This window comes from Gavialis gangeticus, unplaced genomic scaffold (assembly GCF_001723915.1).
Source record: "Gavialis gangeticus isolate Ggan-Ray unplaced genomic scaffold, GavGan_comp1, whole genome shotgun sequence".
NCBI lineage: Eukaryota > Metazoa > Chordata > Crocodylia > Gavialidae > Gavialis > Gavialis gangeticus.
Window position 1 is genome coordinate 66,864,598 of NW_017729030.1, and position 23,908 is coordinate 66,888,505.

The 23,908-nt window shown below is 42.9% G+C and overlaps 1 protein-coding gene across 3 annotated transcripts in view; it reads right to left on the minus strand.

The window, feature by feature from the left end:
* Positions 1-202: 202 nt before the first annotated feature.
* PRAG1 (PEAK1 related kinase activating pseudokinase 1) overlaps positions 203-23,908 on the minus strand; it is a 47,758-nt gene continuing 24,052 nt past the window's right edge. For 2 of the 3 annotated variants that reach the window (XM_019522312.1, XM_019522313.1), the window contains exons 4-6: positions 14,024-14,181; positions 6,119-6,861; positions 203-3,039 (exon numbers count right to left, since the gene is read on the minus strand). In XM_019522312.1, coding sequence (XP_019377857.1) covers positions 2,002-3,039; positions 6,119-6,861; positions 14,024-14,181 — 1,939 coding nt within the window. In that variant the 3' untranslated portion in view covers positions 203-2,001. Of the gene's footprint in view, positions 3,040-6,118; positions 6,862-14,023; positions 14,182-16,832; positions 18,384-23,908 lie in introns of those variants that run through there. The other variant, XM_019522314.1, reaches the window with a different exon arrangement.

Consider the following 23,908-nt stretch of genomic DNA (forward strand, 5'->3'; position numbering starts at 1 on the left):
GCGAGTGGCCCTCATCTAGACCCTCTCCATGTTGTCCACATCTCTCCTGAAGTCCGGCACCCAGAACTGCACGCAGTACTCCAACTGCGGCCTGACCAATGTCGCATAGAGGAGGAGGATGATCACCCCCTTGGACCTGCTCGTGATGCATCTGTGGATGCATGACAAGGTGTGGTTAGCTTTCTGATTCATGCACTTTTTCTGCTCGCACAGGTATTTTCAGTGGATATGAATATTTCAGTTGTCCCTGACCAGTCTGATTTGTGCTGTGCCAGGCACTGAACAAATAAAAAACACAGATACCTAGTGCCCCAGACATCTCTCTAAGATCCAAGAAAATGTGACAGCTGAATCAACACAAAATGGAGGAGCTGGAGGGACCAGACTGGAGAGACAAGGCATCCATGCACGATTAGCCATGCACCAACACTTGGGATTATTCACACACCATTTTAGAACTGAGGCCACAGAAAACAGTGCCAGAAGAAAACTAATCCAGTCAGGACCTGCCTGCCCAGGCCATGGGAGCTGAAACTGAAGTTTTCCATTCTCAGTAACTTTAAAGGGGACCAAGCACCACTTGGGAGACCAGTTGCAGCAAACTCCATGCAAGTGGCCCATCACTAGATGCTCCCCTAAATGAGAGGCATAAAAGGCCTGGTCAGTAGCATAATTTGGGGCGAGTGAGCAGGGAGCCAATCCTGGACACCAACTTAGTAGGTGTGCCAGAACTGCATCCCACTCCCTATGCAGTCCACACTATGGCAACAGCACCATGGCATTGCTCTTGCAGCAGCAGCTGGGTGCACAGACACCAAGCTTCTGCAGTAGGAACAACAGCCAGGGCAGGCATATCATGCTGCAGCTGTGAATTATTTTTGAACCCCTGGTATAAGTCTACTGCCCAACCTGACCTCTGAACCCCTGCCTCTCCAGCACTTTGCAGAACCTCCCTGCTCTGCTCTCCTGCAGAACTTGCTCAGGGTGCAAACCCTGCTTTTTATGCCTCTAGGCCTGGTTGCTGCCTTGATCAGTTACACTGCCAGATAAAGTCATGTTGAAGTGATTTTGATAACATTTCAGAACACATACTCAGCTTCCAACAAGGGGAACTGTGTTGGATTCTTTAAGTAGCCTGATGCCATAGTACTTGGCTTGCACTAATGCTCCAGTTGTTCCTACCTGCAGCAAAGATAAACTAATGGAATAACACTGGGAACATTTTGTCCAAAAAAGATCTTGGTGACAACATTTAGCCTATCTAGGAAAAATGTGTAATAACTGCTAATTCTGGTTATAGAAAGGAGGGATTTAAAAGGCTGCCAAAAATGACTGCTCTTAAAAAGTACAGGAATCTTGGCACTGACACCTGCATTCCATGAAATGACCTTTTAAAGACGGGTAGGTTCTTTACAGTCATAATCCCTGCTGGGGATGTCATGCTGGTTGTGTGTGATCTGGATAGCATTGTGTGAGGTCTGAGAACTCAAGCAGTGACTAGCTCTCTTTATCTGTCATTTTGCCCCATGCTGCTACAATTTTTGCTGCAAGTAACTGGGTTACAAGTCTGGAAACCATTTTAAGTATGGCAGCTTAGATTATGGCTCAAACGTCCCTATTTTATGAGGAATAAAGTTTTGTTTCAACGTGAATATGTATCTGTGATTAAAATCAACCCAAACACATCCTGTTCATTAGGAAACATGCACATACATACATAGGTTTTATTTTCTGTGCAGTAATCATACCAAAACCACAAACCTGGCAGGTAGCTGTCTTTTCCATCTGCAATGTGCAGAACTCAAAATTATGTTAACTTATTCAAATGGATCAATTTGTGTTTGTGTGTGTGTTGAGAAAAAGACTTCATCCTCAGTTTTTAGTAGGTTATAACCAAGAATGTGAAAGAGATGTGTACCATTCCTCATGAACAAACTTGAACCCTAAAAAGATCTTTCATAATTTCTCCCTGCTGTTTCTGCATTTGAAATGCTCTCAAGGTCAGAGAAGCTGAAGGAGTTTCAGTGTATTGAAGAGAGCCACTGGCTCTGCAGAAGCTAAATACTGACAGCAGAGCCAGTCCTCTAGTTCTATGCTTCGCTCTGTGTCTACAGCCCTCTCTGCAAACTTCATCATCAGCAGTGCCCGCTTCATGTCAATCCAGTTCTGGAAAGCGCTATGGAGGGCTTCTTCGTGGTTGAGAGGCTGGTCTATTAAATCCTTCCTGGGGCCCCAAAGAAGACACTGCAGCATCCGTTTTGCTTCTGTGATACGGATGCGTTTGATTGGATCAGCTTCCAGTAACAAATGGGCGAGCTGTTGGAGCCCCCTGGAGTAAATGGAAATGTTGGGGAGTAGGGGAAGGTCATCTTGGCTGTACTCCTGCTCCCGGAGGCAAGCCCTCACTTCAAATGGGTTAGGCTGGTGGAGGAGCTCATAGATGAGAATGCCAGTTTGAAATTCATCAAACTTCTTGTACTGAGAGGCAGAGACAATTTCTGGAGCCAGCCGAGCCTGGTTCTTTTTAATTTTGGGGTCTACCTGTCCTGGCTTTTGCTTGGCTTTCAAAAAGTTGCTGATTATGAGTCTGGGCAAGTGCTTTTCATCTTTGGTTTTATTGCAGCTAGTTGGAGATTTGCAGTGAACAAGAAGCAAGTTTTCCAGGCAAAGATCTCTGTGGATGATGCCATGGTCTTTGAGATGCTCCAGGCCATTGCAGAGCTGGAGGAGCAGGAAGCATACACGCCGCTCATACAGTTCTGGCTTAGCTTTGTGATAAGCTGTAGAATCCCTCACCAAACTGGCTGCTGTCTGGTGTGGCACCTCGCGAGTGATGACTACCACACAGTCGTGTTCGCTGGCAGGACGGCAAGGGCGGGGACCATCTGGAGAAGTGCCTTTTACTACTTCAGGAGACAGCAACATGCTGGAGGGTACAGAGGCTACAAAATGCCCACAATCCTGCTGGATGTTGAAGTGCACTGGTACAGAGGGGCTGCAGTATGAAGCAGCTGCTTTTGATTCTTGAGTCTTACATATCTGGAAAGAGAAAAAGGGACAGTTGCATAGGTTAGCATGGCTGCACACTACATGTTTAAAAGTTTCAGAGTATTTCCAGAGGAGATGCACCTATCTGCATCTTTAAGTGCCCAAATATTTAAAATACCAGGTTTGTGGTGACTATCTTCTCCATGGGTGTCTGGTGCCTCGAGTCACCAGTAGGCAACTGGAAGCTGAGTGGTCACTTTTGGTGGCAGCCCCGCTCCACACCTGCCCGCTGGCTAAACGGGGAGTGCAGCCTGACAGGGGGTGCACCGGCACTCAGGGGGTGCATGTGTACCCCCATGCACCCCGTATACATTGCCCCGATCTTCTCAAGACTTCTTGACTTCTGGGACTATATTCAGACACACAACTTTCTTCTATGCCTGGTCTACTTGTAGTGAACCTTCTTTCTTCACATCTCTCTCCTTCATGTCCTTTGCTCTGTACTGCTGAAGCACCGACATAGCCAGAAGAGCACACAAAAGGTTCCAGCAGTGGAACCACAAGGTGTACCTGTATAAAGGCAACTCAAGCCAGTGGCCCTCTCTCCTGGCCCTTAACACTTATGACAAAAAGAAAGATGGAGCTACAAAGTGGTTCCTGCCCCACCACTCTAAGTCAAAGTTTATGCAAATCCAATCCACACAATCTTTTTTTATTTGAAACTTTCCCATTATGACAGCACAAATAAAGGCACAAAAACAGGTTTATTACAGCAACATCCATTAGCTCCACAGATCTTACAGGCTTTTCAGCATTTCCATTATAAGCCTTTTTATTTAGGGATTTACTTACACTTGAGATGCACAAACTTGCTCAAGGTTGAAGCTTAACGTAAAAGGTTTCAAACCCTGGAGCAAGACACTCTTTCTTTTTGCATGTGCGCAAAACTAGACAAGAAAGCTTTGTCATCTATGGTAAATGAGTGCAGACGTGAATAAACAGGAGGTTGAGGGCTATTTTTTTTTTTAAACTCCTCTGGAAATACTCTGAATCTAGAAGTTTGCAGGTCATTAACTCTGGTGACTAAGTAGTGCAGGGAAGAGCAATTCAAAGCCTATTGTGTCCTCTCTCATCTGAATAAAAACAGTCTCATGGTCCTGCACATATATTTTGTTAAAAGATGATTTCCAGGAGCATAGCCCATGGGTATACTACAGATCAATGCAACAGATGCAACAGAATCCTAAGCACCCCAGGTGAATATAAGCCCTTTGTTCTTTGTTATACACATATTTTTTCATTTAATACAACTGGTATAATATCTGTATTATATTATTATAATATTATTATATCAGACAAAAAACTGTACCTCTCTTTTTATTACCTATGCTATCATGCTCCAATATGCTCATAAGTATGCAACACTTTTTCTAAGTGACACTCATCCCAGTAATTTTTGTTTGGTTTTTTATTTATTTATTTATTTTTACAGATATACCCACAATACCAGGATCCGATCTTATTGGTGTTGCTCATGCAAGCCGGGAGCACATGCGAGTGAGGCAAATTAATACAAGCTTTGATGTGGAAGAATATGGTGAAAGTTTTCCTGTGTAACCTGCTTGGTCACATCACTAAGCTGTGTGTGGATTGCATACACTGTAAACACACAATACACACGACAATGAAAGCTGATGGTAAGAATCTGCAGCTGGCTTTGCTGTGTCTTTGAATGAAGACAAACACCATGAGAGACAGCCCATTTTGGCTGGGTTTCCCAGCAGTCATTGTGACCCTGGATTTCTCTATTCATTTTATTTGTGTGTGTGTCTGTGTGTCTAGCAAATATAAATAGCTTGGCTCAAGTTTTGGCTCAAACTTCTTCGCAGACTCTTGGATTAACTCCAATGTACAAGCTGTTAGATTTTTTCAAGTCTAATTTTAACCCCAGGGCTGTAGCCATTTTCATGCTTGAAAATTAATACAATAATACACTATACATAGAAAAGGGGCAGTTAGGTTTCCCAATTATTGCCCGTCAGTTATAATTTATTAATGAAAATGAAAGCTCACTGGAAAACCTCCGAGATATACTTTCCATTAACACTGGTGAACAGCAAAGCCCCATCTGACTGCTTTGGTTCAGTTAGTGCGACACACGCTGCCAGGATCACAAAATATATGCAAATTCCACGTGAGGACACAAGTGCAGACCTGTCATGCACACAAAAAAGGCTGTTTTCCTCTATATAATAATCATGTCCTTATAGCAAGGAGATAACTAGGCTTAGAACCCAATCACACAATAGAAGGAACAGGAATGTCAATAGAGCTGCATGATAGATCTGCCCATTAAATTAGATGGTTAAGGTGTCTTAATGTTTGATTTGTCCAGAATTTTAACTGCTAATGTATCATTTTTTAAAAATAATATCTCTAAACTAAAGCTTCCTCACAGGGTTTGTAACAACTGAATCAATTAAAAGAAGCTTTCAAATCGTAATGATATTTAGTGCATGTCTACTTGGAAATTATTTATATTCTGGTGAAAATCTACCAAGGTTTTGCCATATATTCTAACTTCCAGTCTTTGCTTACACCCAGAAACAGTATTAGAATTCTAAAGAGGCAGCACTCTCTAGGAGAGAAAGCCTGTGGGTTAGATACCAAGAACTGCACCTTAATCTCAGTTCTGCTACAGACTTGGATACCATGCCTTTTGCCCTGGTTTCGTCCTACATAAAACAGAGATAGAACCACCTACCCTCACAGGAGCACGGTAGAAAGTGCTCTGAACATGTAAGTGCCAAGTACTATTAGAAAACAACAATGGAGCTCTCCAAGGAGCATTCAGTAATCTGGTCATGGTGCCAGTAATGGATAATGCAGTAAGACCTCAAGGAACGGCATTTTTGAAGGATTATGGCTCGGAAGTTAAACCTATTGTTTTTAATATTTGCAGTTCACACTCCACCGAAGTTTATCTCCCAGAGAGGAATTCCAGTAGAGCTGTGCCAACTGACACTAGTACACAATGTGGTTTTATACAGTCGGCAGGATCTATTTTTGTTACACTGCAGTATAAATGATTGAGCAGAGAGACAACAAAAAGGCCAGAAAGTAAAATTACCTTCACTGCATAGGTAGTGGAAGGGTCTTTGGAGCAGGTTGCACAGTAATAGATGGCATCCCCAGAAACACAGCAGGGCTTGTTGCATGTCAGCTTAAAGAGTGACCAGTTGTTCTCACTGAAACGCAGCTCATTTTTCTGATCACGCATGAAACAGTCTTCACATTTTGTGACAAGGCGGCGCAAAGATTCAGCATAGAGTGCTCCTAATTTGGCATACACCCCCTCCTTGCTGTCAATGTTGCTGAGCAGACTGTGGAGCTGAAGGCTGGAGCCTGAGGAAACCTGGCTGGACACACTGAGCTGAGAGGATGAGAACAGCTGCACGTTTCTGTTTGGGAAGCAGGCACTGCTGCTCTTATTTGAAGTTGGTCCCCAATGGCCATTTCCTTTGCAGACTCTTTCCAGAGACTCAGCGGAGGAGAATGTGTTGTGGTTGCTTCCTAGATGAGATGGATAGCAAAATGGAGATTCTTCTTGGACACACATGTTGCTTTCAGAGTGACTGACGTTCAATCTGGGGCTTGCGGGTTTTGCTGTTCTTCTACCTGAAGTGGCTTGGCCCCAGAAAAAGCCATCAGGTGATGAAACTGCTCTGCTTACTGTCTTCTTCTGTGGCAAAGGAGGTGGCTCAGTCAGTGCACAATGGGATCTACCCTCACTATTATCCTCAGGAAAAGGAGCAGAAGAAAACCCTTGGTTCCCAGAGAGAGTTGGCGACTGACTTTGTTCACACGATTGTCCTAGAAGATACAAAGGCATTAACTGAATTATGAAAAAGTGCTCCCAGCTCTCCTTTATTAGCATGGATTCTCCCGATGAGATTTTTCAAAGGCGGAGCAGAGCCTAACTTCCATTACAAGTCAATGGGGATTACAGGCCTAACACCTACTTGTGCATTTAAAAATACCTTCTTCCTGTGGACTGAATACCAGGTGGTTAGAGGTAAAATCACATATTTAATAATTTGCCATACAAATGCAGAAAAGTTAGATGAAAATAATTAGAAGCTGTGATGCATGTCACACACACACACACACTAAGTCCACACCTTCATGAGCTTCCTATAACTCTTCTCATGTGCCTCATTTGGAAATAGTAGGCTGAAAGCCTTTCTGTTCTTGCTGCTGGAGAGGAGTGGTTCTTGCTGCGAGTAGAGCATGGAGCTTGCATGTTGTGGTGAAGATTTAGGGTGAAGCTGCATATTATACATAGACCATACTAAATCTGTGGAACGTTAAACAGTATTAAAGTTAGAATATGCCATGAGCAGTCGCATGTTAAGGGTTAATACCATTTTTTGCCTGCATAGCTGTGATCTACCACTAGAGGGATGGCAAGCAGGGTTATTGCTAGAAGCCAGGACACCTGGGGGTTCTGTTTCTAGTCTCTATCCTCTATTGGGGGAAGGGGCTGGGAAATGTAATGAATGCATCCTGTGAGGCTGGAGGACTGCAAAACGTGCTCATTTTCTCTGTGGAGCAGACTGAAGTTATCCTACACAAGTTAGGTAGCAGAGCCCAGCACCTTACCTGAAGTGACAACTCTGAGATGCTCAGAAAGCACTTCACGTGAGTTATTAAGCTTTAACATGTGGATGCTCATGTTTTAAGTGCCCCTAGTATGGTCTAAGTGTAACATGTAATTTCACCCTTAGCTTATTATGGATGAGCAAGTCTAATCATTGAGTCAGCATCCACCCAGAAGTCCTCTGCACATAATTGACTAAAGAAGAGGTAAAACTTCATGTTTGCACTGTGTGTCTGGATGTCAAGATCAACTGCGTGCCTAATGCAAGGGGACAGTGCTTATAAAGGAAGAAAAGACCTCTTTTGTGTACAATTTTACTCTCATGTAGAACATGGGACTTCACTCATGGTCTTTCTGTGGTGCAGCTGATCCTAAGTGGTGACAGGAAGGGGTGCATGTGCACCCCCTGAGAGCGCTGGTGCACCCCCGACCAGTCATGCTCGCTGCTTAGGTGGCAGGCAAGGGGACAGGGGAGGGCAGACGGGAGTGCCGGCTGGGGAGTAGGAGCACCGCAGTGCTCCCAGAAGCATCTGTAGCCACTCTGTGATCAGCTGTGGGGGACCCCCCCCCCCGTGAGACTGGCCACAGGAGGACCACCCCCTAGTTGCTGACTAGTTGCGGGAGGGGGGCTCATGCCCCCCCTGACCAACATGGCACCAGTCGCCCATGGATCCTAATGCTAATGACTTTGAATTATCTTCAGCTTAATAGCGTGGGGTGCTCTGAGAACTCTCACTGAATCATTTAGAGGCTTGTTACAAGGGATCCTGGTGGTTTCAACAGTTCAGGGAATCCTACAGTCTGTCTGGCCTTGGTTCAAAGATGCAAACAAGATTACATCCAAAACCAAGGCAAGTTTCCAATTAGTTAACTATGGCAAACACTGCTTACAGAATGCCATGATTTAACTGGATTTAGTCAATGGTATTTCAGAGGAAGAGGGTGATATTCTATGGTGTTATGAAAAACCACTCTGGTGCTTTTCCCTGAATTTGTATATTAGCCACCAAACAGTAGTGAAGCTGGTGTAGGATAAATATTTAAGTAATGAAATCACTTGTGAGGAGTTAAGAATGAAGTACTGAGGCATGAATGTGCAACTACAAATATTTAAACAAAACCTACTTAGTTATTAAGCTGAAACACAGCAATTTAACAGGGTAGGTGAGACTGGATAAGACGGTCTGACTCATGTTAGTGCTTAATCCAAGACAGTTCTGCACCTGTATCGGATTAAGCACTATCAGAGTGGTCAAGGTGATGCACTGAACTTGTTTCAGTGCCACACACTGGAAAAAAGTTCAACTTCTGAAGGAAGGCATAGGGTTTAGTTGACTCCATTCCACTGTCAAGTTCTAAAACCCAACCCCTCCACTGACTAAGTTTACACATTCTCAAATCTATTTGTTTTATGAACTGAGTTCTGTTATTTGCCTGAACTGAACCATGAAAGTGCTCAGAAGAAAAGGAAAACGTCTTCAGAATGTAGATTTTGGCACCCAGTTCATTTCAGCCGTTTGTACTTTATGAATGTTTACCTTGTTAAAACTGGTCAAGAATAAGACTAATTGTTTATCAAAAAGGTGTGTGTGTGTGTTGGGGGGGGAGATCTCTATCATAGCAAAAATTCTACAAGTCATAATTTAAAAAAAATAAACAACTATGGCATGCAACACTCAAATAACCAAATCTTTTTACTAGAAATTATGATAATCAATAACCAACATCCAATGAAAATGTGGGTATTTTGAAATTACTAAATAATAGTTGAAATATGTTTAGAAGTTGTACTGTGCTACAGTCTGTCTGTCTATGATAATTTATGGCAGTCTTGCTCATGGTAAAGTGAACAGCTGTGTATTCTGTTCTCTATTTGAACCTGAATCTTGGGTTTCAATATTGGCATTGCAGATTGTAGATTCTGATAGCTTATCAACATATGACACCATTTCCATATTTATTAAGGACCTTTTCTATAAATAAAAACCATACTTCTATATGGCACAGGAAATAGATACCAGGATGTAATACCCTTCCTCCATAAGCTACTGGTTCAAGGTTAGCTACTAAAAAGGTTGTTACCTTTCATAGCCTTTGTCAGTCTAGGCCACCGTAGACATTGTAGTCTACACTGTAATCCCTGCTCTAACAATGGTAATGACTGGTAGCTTTCTAAACCAGGGGTGCTCAACCTCTGGCCTGCAGCCCAAGCGTAGCCCATGGAGCCATGGCATTCAGCCAGTTGGGAAATTTGGTGACGGGGGAGCAGTGGCAAATGGCAAGTAATGCTGCCACCCTCCCTTCTGTCAAATTCCCAAGCCCCGCAGAGCCAGAGCCAGAGCCAGGCTATGCCCCCTCCTCTCCCCACCTTCCACATGGCCAGATCAGGATCCGCCTTGCCACCCCACATGATGGATTGGGCCAACTGGCTAGATCGGGCCTGCAGACAGACTGAGCACTGTCCATCTGGCCTGAGGTGGAAAAAAATTGGGCACCACTGTCCTAAACCAACGGAAACAAGGCAAAGGCTGAACAGATATGGAAACTAAAAATGAAGTTTCTTACTGGTAACTGGTTTCTTCAAGATGCATTCTCCACATGCACATTCTTACTTTTCAGTGGGTGTGACTACATGTTCACATGTAGTAACTGCACATTAAGTTTAGTACTTGCATAACCAAGTACTAAATCAATGCACAGTAACTGGTGCTATTCCACAGTAGTACTAGCGCACTGGTTTTGACAGATGCTAACTGCACAGCAGCCTAATAGCACGCGTTTTGCCTGGCACGCTACTGTGCAGTTTTATTAGGTTACTGCGCAGTTAGCATTTCGTGTAGGTGCACCCAGTGCATCTCATGCCCCTGTGGTTCAACAGAAGACTTTCTGCTTTACCAGTGCCTGTAGAGTGCGCTTTAGTCTTGCCCCTCTCCTTCCAACTCCATACCAAGAGTATATTGACTTGGAGGTAGAGCATGTGAACAGTAGTGAATACTGTCCAGCCTGCAGTGGGCCTCTCAGTCCCACGCAGCCCAATTACTAACACTGTTGCTGGGAGGGGTGTGTGTGTGGGAGGGGGTGCTGATCCAGTTTGCAGCAGCTCACCAAAACTCCTTATGTAGTCTGTGGGCCCAAATAATTGCCCACTCCGCTTTACATCAAGGTGCAGCAGGAGAGAAAAGAGGACACCCAATAGGGGAGAACTGGAGTGGGAGAACAGACATAGGGTGACCCCTAGGAGGTGCTGTGGCCATTCCTGGAGGCAGAGCTTGTTACAAGGTGTGACTGTGGACTTGCATCCAAGACTGGTCCCCAGCCCCCCTTCCTTCCCTCACTGTTCAGAACTAGGAAGTAACTGCTGTGAAACGCCTTTCACAGGAGATGCAAGGAAACCCTTTTTATGGCTCTCCAGTGCCAAAAAGGGAAATGACTTCTTCCTGTAGCAGATGCTCGTCAGAACAGTCCCTGAAAAGGGATGGGGAAAAGGGATTGTGAGTGGCAATCTGTTGGAAGACACTGATGGGACAGAACCTCTTTTCAGTGATAAACAAGAACATTACTTGAATTTACACTGGTAGGAAGCTGCTCACCTCCAGTGAACAGAACAGAGCATGCAAAGTCTTATCAGTTTTGACACTAAATAGTTTCATGGCTTCAAATAGCAGGTCCTCCACAATAGCTTGGATCTCCTTTGGAGAACCGTATAACCACAAAAACATCTGTGTCCAGCACCACCTGTACGGCTGTCTTTATCATTACATGGCCCTCTGTAATATCTTTTATTACTGATAGTGCAGTAGTGCTCTGAAGCCCTGACCAGCACTTGGTCCTGTAAAAGCCTATAATGAGAAGATGGCCCGTGCTTCCCAAGAATGAAGCTTAAAAAAAAAAAATGTAAAAAAGCAGAACAAGCCCAAGTTGTTCTAAACCTAAGCCGGGAGCTGAATTGGAACTGGGGCAGTACTAGAACCTAGGAAGCCTATAACTGGCTTAAAGGTGGCTGTACTTTATCCTGTTGGGTGATGGCTGAATCTTGCCCTAACTTTCTTATGATTGAAAAGACATACTTCAACACAAGATCCAAAGCAAGCTGGTGTTATAATATTTGCCTGAGTTAACCGACAGCCTAAAACTAAAGTTCTGACACTAGACCCTGCTCCACTTATCTCAATCATTTACTCTTTCAACGTAAATCATTTTAACATCCAATTAAACAAACTTAGCCCATAAACGCAAACTGCCTCTCTTGTCTTCCCTACATGGCAGCCATCGTTATTTGAGCACCAATCAACCACCAAAAACTCTAGCTCTCCTTTATTTCCAGAATAAAGTTCCATAACCTTACAGCAAATTCTGCAACACATTTAAGATTCAGAGGCAGTTTTAATGAGTCATATTTTAACATCACAAGGACTCATACTAACAAGAGTATCTGCCTTGTAATCTTACTTTAAAACCCTTCATTCTTTTAGCTGAAGCTGTTGCAGACCCCCCAGTTTAACTAAACCAAGGGACTGCAGGAGGCATGGGGACTTGCCAACGAATTCTAAACAAGTTCGCCTCAAAATCCATTAGATCAGTTCCTCTCTTACATTAATAACAAAGTCACTTTCAAGCATTTACTTAAAACTTCCAGTTTTTTAAAGAAAATTGAAATGCCTTATTTTACTGGAGCAAAACTAGGAAAGGTCTTCCCCTTCTATTCATAACTGACAACTATATAGTAAGGTGCCTAGAGTAAAAAAGTCTGATCCACAGCATGAATTTTTCCCTTAACAGTTTTCTGGCATGTTCTCCCTCTACTTTTTCTACCCCTAACTCAGCAACTTATAGTTTCCAGAGCGCTCTCTCTAAATTTTATTGCTATAAATTGTTGTTTTTGGATAGAGAGAGCTTCCACTATATGGCAATCACTGTTTGCGAAGGAAATAGCTGTTGAGCTATACAATATGTCACTGCATGTCCAAGTTAAATGCACTTTGGAAAAAAAATTACTTGAAAGAAGATGTATTTTCTAAAATCTAAATTAATTAGAGAGGGCATATTTTTGTTTAAGAAATACCTAACCTATGCACTTAATTTCACCATAGCTCCTTTCCTTCTCAACGCATTTTATCTCCTCCCCTAAAGAGAATGTTTTCTGTTACTACTGCAATTCACTGACGGAAGTATGCTGCATAGGTAAATGATCCTATTCATTGTACTAAGAACTGTAGCACACATAAGATCACTACAGATTGACTTCATCATCCATCAGATCTAGTTTCAGTTAGGTCTAAAAAAAATTAGCAAGAATACTTGTAAGGTGCTATACCTAGAGAAGAAAAAAAAATAAAATGAAGAAATAGAGACTAAGGGATAATTGGCTAAGTAGCAGTGCTGCCAAGAAGGATCTGGGGGTTTTAATGGAGGTATACTTTACGCAGCATGGATTAGGCCTTAGTTGTAGGATTTTGTGCACCTCTGGGCTCTGCATTTTAATAAAGATGCAGAGAAAATAGAGAGGATCCAGAGGCGAGCAAGATAGATAATAAAGGGACTGGGATGCAAACTGTATGAGAAAAGACTGGAAGAACCAGATGCATTTAGTCTAGAGAAAAAGAGATTAAAGGGGGACATAACAGCAGTTTTAAAATATTTGAAATGCTGCCACAAAGAGGGGGAAGAACAACTGTTATCCCTTGATGCAGAGGGCAGGATGCAAAGCAATGGGTTTAAATTGCAGCAAAGTAGACTTAGATTAAATCTCAGGGAAAAAAAAAGCATTTGTCTGGGTTAGTTTAAAAATAGCTCATCCTACATCTGTGCAAGGAAGAGAGGAGGGGTTGGACCAGATGCCCCTTGAGGTCTGCCCACTAACCTATGATCTTCATTAGGGCCAGACAGGCCAAAAATTATGCTGATCCAACTAGGCTAAGGTCATTTAGAGAGAATCAAGAAAAATCTAAATAAAAGTTGGGAAAAGTGGATGGACCATGGACTATTATTGTGAGACAGTCTCTCATTGTGAGATCAGTAGCTTGAAATACTCCCAAGAGTCGAAGTGTAATGCTGCTAGATGGTCCAAGCTTGTTATGAGTTTGTGTGGCCAAAGAACCTCACAGTCAGTTCTGTCAACTTGCTGCCAGTCTCAGTCTGCTGCCCATCCTGATAAAACTAAAATCAACAGAAGTGTGGCCACAGAGCCTCAACTCCTCTCTGGAGCTGGTTCTTGCCAGTCAGGGCTAAGACCAACACAGACTAAAAAGCGCAGGAAAGTTTGTTCTGTGGATACTGTGTGAAGAGGGGACTTTGAGTCTCTAGGCTACGGAAAGCCCCTTTCCCCAAGCCCCACATTTACACACACACACACACACGGAAACAAGGTACAATTACCTCCATCGCTGGCAGATCTTGTGTCAGAGTTGAGACTGTCTGAGGAGCCAGCTGTGAAGTTGACTTGGATTCCTCTGAAAGATGGGCCAAGGCTCTCTGCAGACCCATTGCTGACCGTCTCCAACTCAAGGCTACTCTTGTTCATTTTCATAGCGTGCCTAGACAGTCAAACAACAAACAGAAGCATTGAGCGTTTGGAGGAGACAAAGTACTCTAGCGTTTGGAGATTCACACAAGACTGAGTCAGTGTGTCTGTTCTTCCTGTCACAATATACATAGACAACCGTCTTTACCACAGAAAGCGCACACATGAATTGCACTAGCTGTCTGACACAGGTATAACAAATGCAGGGTCTCTCTCGGTGAGCATGGCTTACACAGCCAGCTCAGAGGGAGGTCCCAGTTGAGCTGCTTGGACAGGGCACCTGGAATCCATGCTGATCCTCCCAGACTCAGCAATTCCCTGATTCACTCCAGGGGTGATCACAGGGAGACAAGGTTCATTCCTGTGAAACGTGCAGAGTATGCTCCGTAAGTGGAATTTCTTTCTGCCTTGCTTGTCTTTATTCCAGCAGCAACTTATTTAAGGGAATATGTTGCTCTGGATATCACATATGGGCAAAAGTGGGCCTCTCTGAAGGAAAAAAAAAGTGTTATTTTGTTTTTTTCCCTTTGCACTTCAAAATAGGCTCATGGCTGTGGCCATGGGTAGTTGTGCAGTACACTGGGGCACAGGGGAATTTACAGAATCTCTGCCCTAGTCCTGGAGAGCTGGCATCAAAGTCTTTCAGCACCAGCCCTGGCATGGAAAACTTCCAACATCGGCACAATGCTGCAGAGAAGGCTTCCAGTCTCAGAGCTCTGCCACAAAAAAGCTCCCCATACCAACGGCCAGTGCAAGAAGCCAAAACCAACATGAAGCAATTTTCAAGCACGCTTAGTCCAACAGAGGTAAACATTTACACCAAAGAGTGAGCATCTTCCTCATTCCAGTCTATGGCTCCACTCAGATAGAAGCAAGTCAGGGTTCCTAGATCATTTTCCTCATGGTCAGTGCAGCCTGAGCTGTACATCTGAAGTCAGAATCAGTCCATGGTTCGGTGTGGATAGGACTGCTCTGCAGACAAATTCCCGAACCAGGCATTTGCCCGTCATCTGAGCTTGTTTAAGAGTAAAGACCAGGCACAACTCAGTTTGGGATGTTTAGGGTGCTCACACTGATTAAAACAACATAACACCTAGCTCTTACATAGAACTTTTCAGCATTATATGTCAAAATGCTTTAGAGAGGACATCAGTGTTCACTGTTCTTCATTTAACAGATGGGAAAACAGCTAGACCTAGAATATATTCTCTCCTACCAATTCAATATCTCTGTAACAGGCTCTGGGGCCTGTCACTAAGGGCAGACACTTTGCCAGTGCTACTTAGTCGCAAGCCCTGACTCCTGACACATTTTGAAGTAACAAGTACAAATGAAAAAATGAAAAGCTGTTTTAAAGTAAGTTCTGTTATTTCCTATTTCTTTCTTAAAGATAAACAGTACCTACATATTTTCTACATTTTTTCTGGCAAACAGTAGAACAGTCTCCAATGATACTCAGTTTACAATAATGCAAACACTTCTGGCTCTGTTAAAGCTTATATGTTCTATCCTTTCCTTGACAGACAGGTGAGAGAGGATATTTGTAAGTTTTTTTGTCAAATAAAATTAAATAATAACTATTTGATAAAAGGTCAATGCCACATTTATTAAAAAAATAAACAAACCAAAAACAGATAATGAAAAGAAAATTGATTCCAATGGTGTAAGCTATTTGAGTGGTTAAAAGCCCCATAAATCCACATTTACTAGTCAGAAAGCTGGACTGAAAGAAAAACAGCAACAAAAGACATGCATGCTTGTCCTAGCACACCATTACCATACACAGAGCTCCTCTTCTGAACTTATCAAGAAAGGGCTCCTACTGATGCAGGGGTAGGTTTTTTTTACATAGCTAGTCAAAGTTAGCTGGAATTCTTTAGAAACACTGAGCACAAACAATGCGAGCTGTGTTTTATATTTTTTAATTCTTAATTCCTTTTAGAGAGTGAGGAGAGAGTAAATCCTTACTGCTCTCTTTACTCAACTACACTGACAGGAAAACCGAAGAAAAAAGCAGGAAGAAACTTCTGTCAGACTTCCTCATTTCTAACAGCATGCTTGTTCTAAATATATATATATAGGATGTTCAGAATAAAGGAGTAAATTCATGCAGGGCATAATACCTCAGAAGACAATGGACTTAAAATGCCAGTGAATTTGCTACTTTCAGGTTGTCGTAGCACTAAACCTTTCGTGTACAGTTTGATAAACTTCCTATGTATAACAATTCACAATCAAAAATTGCTTTTACAATCTTAAGTAAATTTACTGTTAAAATATCTTACAGTATCCACGTACAGTACAAAATACCTACACTTTATATATAGTTTTTACATTATAAAATCTCTCCATTACCATAACTACTACCTTCACTTGACCAGGAATTTTGGTCTTTCAGCTGGATACATTTGGTCTATTCAGCACATACATACAAATCAATAAAAGCACTAGAAACCTGAGCATTAATTCAGAGAAGAACTAAAGGAAAAATGTTTGAAGTGTAAACTTAAATTTTATTTCTTGATTTGCATTGAAGATGAAACATTTCCACAGCCATTCTTTTAAAAGTATCTTAAAGGTAATGTAAAGTTCTAAATTTAAACCTATTTTAAAGTACTACTTTAGACAGTTTCAATTGATTTAAAACAAATTATGCATAAGTACCTTACCATCCTCATACACAAGTTCACAAGATGAAACTTTGTTCAGCAGGGTCCAAGGTTTATGCATATAGCCACACCTAATCCGTCAGAGCAATGCTGATACAACGTGGTATTTGGAAAGACTGTTGTGGCTGTTGCCTTTGCAGAGTCCAGCATTACTGTGAAGGCACATGTGCAGAGAGCTGTCTATTTCCTCCCTGTACTTCAGTGACTTAAGTGAAATGCACTTCCTGAACAGGCATAAAACTGAAATAGAAATAGCTACTATTTAAATGACACACAGCTCTCAGTTTCAAATGTTACAGCCAGGATGGTTAGTCACATCAAGTACTATATTGAAATGTGACTATTTCACATCCCTCTCCCTTTTCTTAACCAGAGTTTGAAGAACTGCTCACCACTCAGACCATTCAGCTGGTTCAAAGTAAAATATTATAGGATTATATAGATTACTTGCTGAAAAAACACAAGGCCAAATTCTCTTATTGAGACACCATTCTCAATGAAATTAGTAAAGTGTTGTTTCCAGTTTGGTCCACAGTTCTGAAAGGATCTGAACATTCCCGGACTGTTCAGGATATGTCCATTGTACACATGGGTTTCTGCTACTGTTTCCTGGCCTATTCTTACTACTGAAGAAAAGTGGTGTGGACAACAGTTAGTATTCAGAGGTTTTAAATCCAGCCTATCAGGACTTCTCACATAAAACAAGCCACAGAATGTCACCCAGTTCTAAGCATGTAAAACACAACTCCCAGAAAGACATCGGATCTAAATTTAGAGTACACACGCTGAGGAAGCTGCTGTTTCCCTTGGTAAAACGTTGCAATGGTTAACTACCTGAGAAAAACCTCCTGAAAGCCTATACCTCATCTCCAGTCACTATTATAACTTTGCTAAATTTAAGGGCATACTACGAACATGAATTCTCCTTATGCAGATAGATACTTATACATTACTATTGTTTATAGATTGGGAATGAGTCACCTTTAACCTCTGACAAGCAAATTAGACTAACAGGCTTCAAAACACCTGTGACACTTCCTTAAACACTCCTCCTTTATTTTTCAACATCATTTTTAGAAAATAGACACCAAAACTAGATACATTTTCCAGCTAGGTGGGTGCAAAGGCACCCTGTTCTTATTTGCTCTCCCTGTTTCTGTATCCAAGAACTGCAGGATCCCCCTTTAGCTACAGTGTTGCACTAGGAGCTCTGGTTCAGTTGGCTCTCCAATGCCTCATCAGCTGCAGCTTTCTTTAATAGTTAAGATTGAAAGTAGCTTCCCACAATAAAATCGAGGGTAACCCCCACACGATTCTCAACAGAATGGAGGAAATGCTTTTGAAATTTTGACACACACCTTTCTGAAAATTCTGAGGCAAATCACACTTGTGGGGGAGATACAGACATATGGAGAGTTGAAAAACTTGAGTTTACATCTCTGCAGATAAACAGAGGTTTGAGTTTGCCAAGCTGGTACCTTTCACTAGCATTGCTTCCTGTAAGAGGAAATGATGAGACAGATCTGCTCTGAGTTGACCACAGCACAGACAGAAATATGAAATCAACATTATTACAATATGAAGTCACCATTATATTACACGTGCCCACCCTCATGTAAGATCACCCAACTTCTAGAGAAGTCACAGCAGGACTTCAACGTGCATTTACAAATTTCCCCCTGAGATTAGCTGCACAATTCGTGTTATCTACAAAAGGATCTGTGAGGCTAATGTTAACTCAGAAGGTCAAAATTATCATCCTGCCTGCACAGTTATTTTTGGCTGGGGTTTTTAAATGTTTAAAAAGGAAAAACAAAACCCACAAATCTTTCACAGAAACACAGTTGGCACAGCACATTCCCATGGACATGCGACAGTTACTGTCAGTATCTATGGGCATATTTACATTACAGAATTTCTGCTGGCACAGCCCCCTACCTGAGATACTGAATATGATGGAAAAAGAAGTTTTTGTCAGTATAACTATACTGCCCCAATGACTTCAGCTAAGCTGACAAAAACAATCTTTTGCTGGCAAAACTGTTTGAATGAGGGTTTTGATGGTATAGCTTGTATTTGCTTGATGGCACGATTTTTAACACTCCTGGCCAAAATGGCTGTCTCCAAATTTTTACAGTGTAAAGAGCTGCCTGAAAGGTCATACCAAGGCTAATAACAAAGATGTTTATAAAATAATGCAGCGAGAGAAAGAAGCTGAAAGAAACAAAACAGCCTCTCACTCAGCTCCAGGAAAAAGCTGATACATAATAAAATCATTCCCAGGAAAAAAAAAAGTGGAGCTGATGCATTATAGAAAGCAAAAAAACCCCCAGAATAAACAAGAGCTATATGTTTGTTCACCTTGAAATGTTCATATTTTCTGGCATATAAATATGACAGTGAATATAGTATGCGCCTTGTTTTTGGAAGACCCCAAGAATGGAAAATGATCTTATCTTGGAATATGGGTGAAAACCTTAGATTTGAGTTCTCCAGGGCTTGGGGCCACACACCAGGGCTGAAGGATAGGGGCTGCATGCTGGGGTTGGGGACTTGGGAGCCAGGGGCTACACACCAAGGCTGGAGGCCTCACACCAGGACTGAGATCTTGGGAACTGGTGGCAATGTGCTAGGGCTGGGGGCTGCATGCTGACCCTGACTCCATGGGCTGACCTGATTCAACCACACCAGTGCTGGGGCCATGCACAACAGAGCTGGGCTCAATCTGGCCCTGGTGGCACTATCCTTCCCATTTAAGTTACTGGAAAAAATGCGTGCAGGACATTGCAGGGGGAAGGCATCTGCTTCACTGGGAGCAAGGCTGCAGGGTCTCCTCAACACAGGCCTCCTCCCTTCCAGGTCAGCAGCCACCACACCCCTTCCCCCTGTGGCTTGCTCTCATTCTCCTGGCCCCACATACCACTCTCTTGTGATTGCCAATGGGGGCAGCTTCAAAAGGAAAGCCAGAGAATGGTTTCAATAATTCTTCACCTGTGTTATGGTAGTTAGAGTACTGTTTTAGGAAGTCAGGGAGATGGACAGTCAAACCCCTTCCGAGGGAGTGTGGCTTAGAACCCTGGTCTCCAGGTAAGGGCCTTAGCCACTTAGCTACTGGGGGCTAAAACACTAGAGGGCCCACCACCCACTAATTATGGGTTTTGAGCCACTATGTCTTTAGGTTTAGACCGCAATGCACATCCACGGGGATTCATACACATTAGGGCTGTGCAAAACACCATCATTTCATTTTGACGTCTGTTTCGCCGTTTTAAAGAGACAGTGTTTTGTTTCCTCGTTTAGGTTTGAAGCGCTGTTCCATTTCATCTCATCGAAACTGTTTTGCTGTTTCGATGCATTTCAACGCTTCGCCCATAGGCTATAAGAGGGAATCATGAAAATGCCTAAAACTCTGTCATTTCTTGTCTGTTTCAGATGAAAATTGCAGGGATGGTAGTGCCCCCTGAGAGCATGAAGCCTGCTAAGTTTTAAGGAGATAGGTGCAGAGGTTTCTCAGAAACTGCACCTCAAACTGTTCAAAGCAAAACTCCTTATACTTGCTGGTAGTGGCAGCCTTCAATCATCTGGTGAGCAGATCTGGGGGCCTGCACCCTTGGGAGGGCTGCAGGGCTGTGCCAGACTCCTCCTGGGGGTGTGAGCCTCCAGATCTGCGTGCCACATGAGAGGATGCTGCTGCCACCACCTGGGACTGGCGCTGGGTGCAGGTTTCCCCAGTGCCAGGGAAGACTGATGTTGCCGTCAGTCCCAGGAGGCAGAGACAGCCTCCTCTCATCCGGAGCACAGATCCAGGGGTCTGCAGCCCCATGGAGCTCACCCTGGTGGCAGGGAGAGCCAGGGCTGCGCTCTGCCTCTGGGCTGAGCTACATGGGCCTGCAGAGCCGCTGGGAGCGCAGCCTGGCAGTGGGAGGCGGGGAGAGCCAGGGCTACTCTCCAACTCCCACTGCTGGGCTGAGTTCCATGGGGCTGCGGCCCAGCGCAGCCTGGTTGCAGGAGGCAGGGAAAGCCAAGGCTGTGTTCCCTGCCGGGCTAAGCTCCATGGGGCTGGCAAAGCCACTCAGAAAGCAGCTCTGGCTCTCCCCTGCCTCTCGCTACCGGGCTGCTTCAAAACTTTTGAAACATTTTGAGTACCCTCATTTTGTTTCAAAGCTGTTTCAAAGTTTTTGTTTCGTTTTGAGTGTGCTGTTTTGAGCTCGAAATGCATCGAAACAGCTTCAAAACAAAACGCTCAGCGAAATTTCACACAGCTCTAATATGCATAGCTAGGCACTTCTGTGACCAGCATATGCCCTACTGTATATACTTAGTCTATGCAGGTAGCATGCATGTCTGTATATATGCATCTACACTTCAAGGAAACAGAATGGCTACCTGAATGCAAGTGCTACTTACATGACTAAAAATTTGCTGCAGGAAAACAGAATGCCACTACAAGTATAAAGAGCCTGAAGACTTGGGGAAAAAAATACACTAGTGGAGTTCGGAACTATGGCAGAAATGAGTTATCATGCTCCTCTGAGCAAGAAAAATGTCAATCCCCATGGAGGCCAACATGTATGCAATTTCAAAGTATGGGCCTCTTTAGATGGCAAACGAGAAGAAACAAGAAAAAGTACACAGTTCACCTCTATAAAGAAATCAGCTCTCCCCATGACTTGTCTGATAAAGCACAAACTTAAAAAATAATCCTGCCAGAAAAAGGACACATGAAATTCCAGATTATTTTCAGTTTGAAATGAGAAGAGGGATCAAAGCCATACTTTAAACAGAAAACTGGCCTCAACCTTTCAACTGGAAAGCCTATTATCTCACTGCAACAGAGTGCTCCCTTCTGGTTTGTTCATTTGATCTAATTTGGGCCATACCATACTGCTGCTATTGCTTTCTTCCTAAGGACTGCATTATGGTCTTGTGAGTCACTTTTAAAGAGAGCTGTAGCTTTATGTACTGAGCACAAGAAATAATTGCCTAGTGTCCCTGTCAAATTAGTTTAATGCTGCCTTCAGCACATATTGGCACAAAGCAGAATCAAGCTATGAAGGCAAAGCCACAAAGGCATTTGTTCTGCAGCATTTCAGAAGCCTCTGTCAAAACTGGTAAAACAATAAATTTTTTTGGCTTGAAGCAGATACAATAATTCTTACACTATGTTCACAGGATGGCACAGAGTGCAAGCTATATGTTTGCCATCTCTGCAGGGAGACTGCTTTTCTCCCACTTATTTCACCCACCGCTCGCCTACAGTTCCTGGATTTCTTCTAAATGCTGAGCAAGGCTACAAATTTGTCTCCAGTCAGATCATAATTCTCATGCCGACCCAATGCTACTGCACTGTCCTACAAACTCATGGCACTCCACAATATGCAGTTCCAATCGAGTCAATAGGAGCTGATCAAACATTCAAGTCTGACTGTCAGCCTAACTTCAATCCCCTAAAAACCCCAAATCAAAAGTGTTCCACATGCGTGTGTCAAGGACAGATCATGCCAAACTGATGCAATTTCCTACTCTAACCGGAACAATGATCTAGAAGATAAGGGGAGCAGTAGCTATGAAATATCTTGATTTTAGTAAGGGTTCTGACACAGTCTTACGTACCATTCACCCAAGCAAGCTCAGTGTTTATAGTGTGTATCTCACAAGCTTGGTGCACAGCTTGTTGAAAAAATTCTCTTAAAGAGTAGTTAAATAGCTCTGTCAAACTGGGAAGACACCTTAAGTGAGGCCTACAAGGATTCATCCTAGGCCCAGTTCTAGTCAGTATTTGCATTAATGATGTGAATGATGGAATAGATTGTATACGTATATTAAATCAGGTAGGAGGTGAGGGAAGCTGAAAGCAGGTTGGAGAACAAGAGCAAAATTCATAATGATCTCAATGAATTGTAGAGATGGTCTGAAATTCATGAGACAAAATTCAATAAGGAAAAGTATGAAGTGCTACACTTTGGAAGGAGAAGTGCACAAATATAAAAAAAGTGAGGAGACGTGACCAGGCTGCAAGGAAGCAAAAAAGGATCTATAGATTATGATGGACCATAAACAGAAGAATATGATTTCTCCTAATAATGTGATACTGCAAACAGGGCTAATGTTATTCTGGGGTATATTTACAGCAGTGCTGTACATAAAATATATGGAGGTTATTATTCTGTTCTATCTGGTGCAGGTGCAGCCTCCACAGAGTGTACTGTGTCCCATTTTGGACACTGCATCTTAAGGAAAATGCAGACAAATTGGAAAGAATCCAGAGGAGAGCAACAAGAATGATGAGAGGTTCAGAAAATGTGGCCTATAAGGAAAGGTTGAAGGAATGGCCTTAATTTAAAAAAAATATATTAAGAAGGCTGGTATTCTTCCAAAGTGTAAGTTAAAAATAAAAGGGATGGTGATCATTTGTTCTCAATGTCAAGGAGGGATAAGACAAAGGCAAATCAAATTAATTTACAGCAAAAAGAGATTTAGGATGGGTACAAGGTAAAACTTTCAAATTGTTAGGGCAGTGAAACACTGGAACAGTACCTAGGGATGTTGCAGAAGAACCGGTTAGGCTCCAACATTTGTCAAAGATGGTCTAAGATAACCTCTTAAGGTTCTTTCCAGACCTATCTTTCTATAATGGATAGAAACAGGGGTGCCCTACTTGTCTTTGTTTGCTAACTAGTGTCCCAAATGAAGGATACATTGCACCCAGCATTTCAAGAAACGATTGTATGAGGGATCACACACAGAAAAACTAGAGGTGCACTGATACATTGGTCCATATCATATCAGCACCAATAATAGGAAAATTTACATTATTGTGAACTGGCTTTTTTTGGCTGATGTGGCCAATAATGTTGCCAATAAATGCTGTGTGCATGGGCACAGCTGCAGCATGCAAGATGCCAGGAGCGCAGCCCAGCAGCTTGGAAAGCAGCATCCAGCTGGTAAGTCTGTTGGCGGGGGAGGAGGGGGGCTGATCAGGGCCCCCACAGTGAGGGAGTGAGTAGGACTGGGGCAGGGGCTGCTCAGTTGGGGTGTGGGACAGAGCCACGAGCAGCTTATCTGGGGGAT